Genomic DNA, 6,390 nt, shown 5'->3' with positions numbered 1-6,390 from the left:
TTTTAACAGATACGCTTGAGGTTCGTTGGGAGACGACTTAGGGTTGCACCCTTGCTGCAAATCAAAATTCTTATTCAACTAATCTATTGGTGTTCGACAGCCCCGATCAGATTTTGGCGCCGTTGCCGGGGAACCAATCTCGTTTCTGTCAAAAGAAGACTGATTCAAAAAAAATTATATATATATATTCCTTGATAATCTAATAGCAGATATTGTGGTTGCTACTTGGTATATAGGTTGGAAACTAGTTGGTTGCGGGCTACCGGTCCAAAGCGAGTTAACCATACTCGGCACTGCTAGATACAACGCCACGTACCAAGTTTATGCCACAAATCAAGAAGTGAACATGCCTTTAGGAATAACTGCTGATAGAAAACTCTTATTCTCTGTTTTGTAGTGAGACCAGCAAGCTGCATCCAAGTGCAAGACATAGCCAAATTCAGCAGTTTAGACCACTTTTTGGTCCATTTTGTGTTTCTTAGTGGCTAATTTTGTGTGGTTTTTAGTGTTTTTAGGTCCCTCAGTGTTTTAGTGGTGGAATTTTGTAAAAAATTGCATAAAAAAAATCATCTAAGGGCTTCTTGTTTGACCTGTTTTAGTGTTTTTGTGTTTGTGTGTTTTTTTTGTGTTTTTCAGTTTTTGGTGTGCATAGGCCAGTTTGTGTGCTGTTTTTTGTGAGTCATTTTGAGTGTGTTTTTGTGCTGATCTTTAGTGCATGACCAGGTCCTCTAAGGGCATACCAATTGACCTAGACCTTGAAATAGAAAGGACCTTTAGGAAGCAAAGGAAGGCTAGAGAGTTAGAGCTTCGGATACCTGAGAATCCTCCTGCCTCTTCTGCCACTGCATCTGATATTCCTTTTGTTTCTATACCTACCCCTGACTCAAACACAATGGCGGGTAATGGGAATGGAAATAATGTAAATCATGGTCATTTGGATGGTAGAACCATTAGAGAATTGGCTGCCCCTGATGTGCACTACCAGTCTTTATGCATTCAATATCCCCAATTGGATGCAACCTTTGAATTGAAATCTGGGCTAATCCATTTGCTGCCCAAGTTTCATGGCCTTGCAGGTGAAGATCCGCACAAGCACCTCAAAGAATTCCATGTTGTCTGCTCCACAATGAGGCCACAAGGAGTTGATGAGGAGCAGATCAAACTTAGGGCCTTCCCATTTTCATTGGATGGAGCTGCAAAGGATTGGTTATACTACCTACCACCTGCTGCCATCACAAGTTGGGATGGGCTAAAAAGGATCTTTTTGGAGAAGTTCTTTCTAGCATCCCGAACAGCCGCCATTCGAAAAGAAATTTGTGGCATAAGGCAGAATCATGGGGAGACATTACATGAGTATTGGGAGCGATTCAAGAAACTCTGTTCTAGTTGTCCACACCATCAAATCAGTGACCAGCTGCTGGTCCAATACTTCTATGAAGGTCTTACTCCAATGGATAGGTATTTGGTGGATGCAGCTAGTGGAGGAGCCCTCTCTGAAAAGACACCAGTAGCTGCTCAGGAGCTAATCTCCAAGATGGCACAGAATGCCCAACAGTTTGGTACCAGGTCAGCCACTCCCATGAGACAAGCCAATGAGATTGGTGTTGCTGCCATCAATGACCAACAGAGGATAGAGAACAAACTGGAGGAATTGGCCTCCATGGTCAGACAGCTAGCCCTTGATAAAGGACAGTCCAAATCTCAGCAGGTATGTGGTATTTGCTCATTATCCTCCCATGGTACTGACCAATGTCCTCAACTGCAAGAGAATACAGAAGCTTGTGCTGGCATTTTTCCAGGAAGACCCTTCCAGCCACAGCATCAGCAGCCACAGCAACAAAGATATGATCCATATGCTGCCACCTATAATCCAGGGTGGAGAGATCATCCGAATTTGAGGTATGGAGGTCCTTCCAACCAGCCATTCCAGCCACAGCAACAGCAACCTCAGCAGCACAGATTCAATGCACAAAGACCAAGTCAATCAATGCAGCAACCCCAACCAGCTCCTAAATCCGAATCAAACTTGGAAGATATCATGAAGCAGCTCGTTGCCAACAATCTCCAGTTTCAGCAAAGGACCGACACTGCCATACAAAATTTGGAGACACAGATTGGACAACTGGAAACCAACATCAGTGAGCTACAGAGTCAAGGTTCGGGTCAGTTGCCTTCACAGCCAGTTTCGAATCCAAGGGGCAATGTAAGTGCTATCGTTCTCCGCAGTGGCAAAGAGTTAAGCAGCCCACCCTCTCCATAACCAGAATTTGGGCAGCAACAAGAAAGACAAAAAGAAGATTAGCCTCCTCCCATTCAAAAGGATAAGCAGCCCACCACCATTGATCAAGATAGAGGAGAGACTTCTCACAACCATCCACTGCCATTTCCTCACCGAGCCACTCAAAATAAAAAGAGGGCAGAAGCTGAGTTGGACAAGGAGATCATGGAGACTTTCAGAAAAGTTGAGGTGAACATACCACTCTTGGAGGCCATCAGACAGATTCCCAAGTATGCCAAGTTTCTCAAAGACTTGTGCACCCACAAAAGGAAACTGAAAGGAAATGAAAAAATCAACTTGGGAAGAAATCTGTCAGCATTGATTCAACCTGCCATGCCTCAGAAATGCAAAGATCCAGGGACTTTCACCATTCCTTGCACTATTGGAAATTTGCAATTTCATAATGCTATGTTGGATTTAGGAGCCTCTATTAATGTGATGCCTAAATCTGTGTATTCTTCTTTGCAGGCAGGTGCAGGCACATTGACATCTACAGGAGTGGTGGTCCAATTGGCAAATAGGAGCACAGCATACCCTGAGGGAGTATTAGAGGATGTATTAGTAAAGGTAAAGGATTTCATATTCCCTGCTGAGTTCTATGTTTTGAATATGGAGGATGACCGCACACCCGGACACGCACCACTCATTCTAGGTAGACCTTTCTTGAAAACTGCAAGGACAATAATTAATGTGCATGAGGGTACTTTATCTATGGAGTTCGCTGGTAAAACAATTCAATTCAATATCATTGATGCCATGAAGTATCCCTTAGAAGATCATTCTGCCTTGCATGTTAACTTTATTGACTTAATGGTGGAGAAAGCATGTGTTGAGTTGTATAGTCTTGAGTCTGGATTCCCCACCATCCATGATTTTACTGATGATATGCATTGCCCTCAGTCTCATGACAGACTCAGTAAGTGTAGTGTTTGTTCTGAAATAGATGAGTTTTTGAGTATTGTTGAGAGTGCACCTTCTCATACTATATCCGATTCTCATGTGCCTCCCATAGAGGAAGTTTCTGTTGTTGAGAATGTAGTGCAGGTAGGTGGCAACATAAGCAGACTGGTGCCTTCAATTCAACAGCCACCCACCTTGGAGTGTAAGCCCCTACCCGAGAATCTGAAGTACGCCTACTTGGCGGATGGAGACAAGCTACCCGTGATCATCGTCGACAACCTTCAGCCTGACCAAGAGGAGAAGTTGCTGAATCTGTTGAAGCAACATAAGAGAGCCATAGGTTGGTCACTTGCAGACATTCCTGGTATATCCCCTTCCTTATGCATGCACAGGATTCATTTAGAGGAAGGAGCTCGACCAGTGAGACAGCCCCAAAGGAGACTCAATCCCACCATTCTAGATGTGGTCAAGAAAGAGGTAAGTAAACTACTTTCGGCTGGCATTATTTATCCTATCTCTGACAGCAAATGGGTGAGTCCAGTGCAGGTAGTTCCGAAGAAGACAGGATTCACAGTGGTAGCCAATGAGAGGAATGAGCTAGTACCCATGCGAGTGCAGAACAGCTGGAGAGTCTGCATTGACTATAGGAGGCTCAACCAAGCTACCAGGAAGGATCATTTCCCACTCCCATTCATTGATCAGATGCTAGAGAGGTTAGCTGGAAAGTCCCATTACTGCTTCCTTGATGGTTTCTCTGGTTATTTTCAGATTTGCATAGCACCGGAGGATCAGGAGAAGACCACCTTCACCTGCCCCTTTGGCACTTTTGCATACCGGAGGATGCCATTTGGTCTATGTAATGCCCCAGGTACGTTCCAGCGATGCATGGTGAGTATATTTTCAGATTTACTTGAGCATTGCATGGAAGTTTTCATGGATGATTTTTCCGTCTATGGAACCTCCTTTGATGAGTGTCTGATCAGTTTGGGTAGAGTCTTAGAGAGATGTGTTGAGAAGAATCTTGTCCTAAATTTTGAAAAATGTCATTTCATGGTTGAGCAGGGGATTGTTTTGGGTCATGTTGTGTCCAAGAGAGGTATAGAGGTTGATAAGTCCAAGGTCGATATCATTTCTTCTTTGCCTTACCCCGCGTCTGTGCGGGAGGTACGTTCTTTCCTTGGACATGCAGGATTCTACAGGAGATTCATCCAAGACTTCAGTAAGATTGCCCTTCCAATGTCCAACCTGCTTCAGAAGGATGTGGAATTCAAATTTGATGAGTCTTGCAAGATGGCCTTTAAGGAGCTCAAGAGGCGCTTGACTTCTCCACCCATCATCCAGCCACCCAACTGGGACTTGCCATTCGAGCTCATGTGTGATGCTTCCAATTATGCAGTTGGTGCCGTCCTTTCACAACGAGTGGAGAAGAAGTCACACGTCATTGCTTATGCCTCGCGCACTCTGGACAACGCCCAAGCAAACTACACCACTACTGAAAAGGAGCTTCTTGCCATTGTGTTTGCTTTAGATAAATTTCGCTCTTATCTCCTGGGTTCTAATGTTATCGTGTTTTCTAATCATGCAGCTTTGAAATATCTCTTGAAGAAGCACGATGCCAAACCCAGGTTGATACGGTGGATGCTCCTGCTTCAAGAGTTCAATGTTGAGATCAAAGATAAGAGTGGAGCTGAGAATCTTGTGGCTGATCATTTGAGCAGGCTTCCTTCCTCTTCAGATGCCACTACCATGGACTGTCAGCCTATCAGAGATGACTTCCCAGATGAGTTACTCTATCACTTGCATGGTACTGAGCCCTGGTATGCTGACATTGTTAATTTTCTAGCTGCATCTGATATCCCTGCCCATCTTTAGAGAGATCAGCTAAGTAAATTTAAAAGTCAGGCCAAGTACTATGTATGGGATGATCCATATCTATGGCGCATGTGTAGTGACCAAGTCCTTAGGAGATGTGTGCCCGATATTGAGTTTTCTTCAGTCTTGCATTTCTGTCATTCACTTGCATGTGGTGGTCACTTTGGTCCTCAACGCACAGCTAGAAAGGTCCTAGACTCAGGTTTATATTGGCCATCCCTTTTTCGAGATGCTCATACATTTTGTAAGAATTGCACACGTTGCCAGCACACAGGATCAATATCACGTAGGAATGAAATGCCTCAGCAACCCTTACTATTTTGTGAGATCTTTGATGTTTGGGGCATTGATTTCATGGGTCCTTTTCCTGTCTCCTTTGGTTTTGTGTACATTCTTTTGGCTGTGGATTATGTTTCGAAATGGGTGGAAGCTAGAGCCACCAGGACTAATGATTCTTCTGTGGTTGCAGATTTTGTTAGATCTCATATTTTCTGCAGGTTTGGCATTCCCAAGGCCATCATCAGTGATCAAGGATCCCACTTCTGTAACAGAACGATGCAATCCATGCTTCGAAAGTATGGAGTTTTACATAAAGTGGCGACGCCCTACCATCCACAGACCAATGGGCAGGCTGAGGTTTCAAACAGAGAGATCAAGCATATTCTAGAGAAGACAGTCCAGCCCAACAGGAAAGACTCGAGCAAAAGGTTGGAAGATGCACTTTGGGCCTACCGCACGGCCTACAAGACTCCTATTGGCATGTCCCCATATCGACTGGTCTTTGGAAAAGCATGTCATCTGCCGGTAGAGATCGAGCATAAGGCCTATTGGGCGGTAAAGCAATGCAACATGAATATGACAGAGGCTGGTTCCCAACGAAAGCTTCAATTGCAAGAGCTTGAGGAATTGAGATTGGAAGCATACGAGAACTCCAGAATTTACAAGGAAAAAACTAAGGCTGCTCATGACAAATTCATCATCAAGAAAGAGTTCGAAGTTGGCCAGAAATTCCTCCTATACAACTCCCGTCTAAAACTAATGCCAGGTAAGTTGCGTTCTCGTTGGATTGGTCCTTTTGTGGTTACTCATGTTTTTCCTTATGGTGCAGTTGAGCTTATGGATGAGTCAACCGCAAAGCGATTCACAGTCAACGGGCAGCGGCTCAAGCCATTCTACGAGAGCTTTCAGGAGCATACTATGGAGGAGCTGCATCTCCTCAACGCCGCCTACAATTGACAAAATCAGGCTGTTCCTCTCTCCTTATTTTATTTACTTGTCCTATACCTGATTCTTGCTGCATGCTTACATTGAGGACAATGTAATGTTTAAGTGTGGGGGAG

General features: G+C 44.3%; 1 protein-coding gene across 1 annotated transcript; it reads left to right on the top strand.

Moving 5' to 3' along the window:
• The first annotated feature begins 715 nt into the window (after positions 1-715).
• Positions 716-2,260, top strand: LOC127790952 (uncharacterized). Its single transcript, XM_052320688.1, has one exon. It carries the CDS (start codon positions 716-718, stop codon positions 2,258-2,260), a length of 1,545 nt encoding a protein of 514 aa, XP_052176648.1.
• Positions 2,261-6,390: the final 4,130 nt, after the last annotated feature.

Source organism: Diospyros lotus, chromosome 14 (assembly GCF_014633365.1).
Source record: "Diospyros lotus cultivar Yz01 chromosome 14, ASM1463336v1, whole genome shotgun sequence".
Taxonomy (NCBI): Eukaryota; Viridiplantae; Streptophyta; class Magnoliopsida; order Ericales; family Ebenaceae; genus Diospyros; species Diospyros lotus.
Note: the sequence above shows the minus strand (reverse complement) of the source record. Positions and strands in the feature narration are given on the sequence as shown.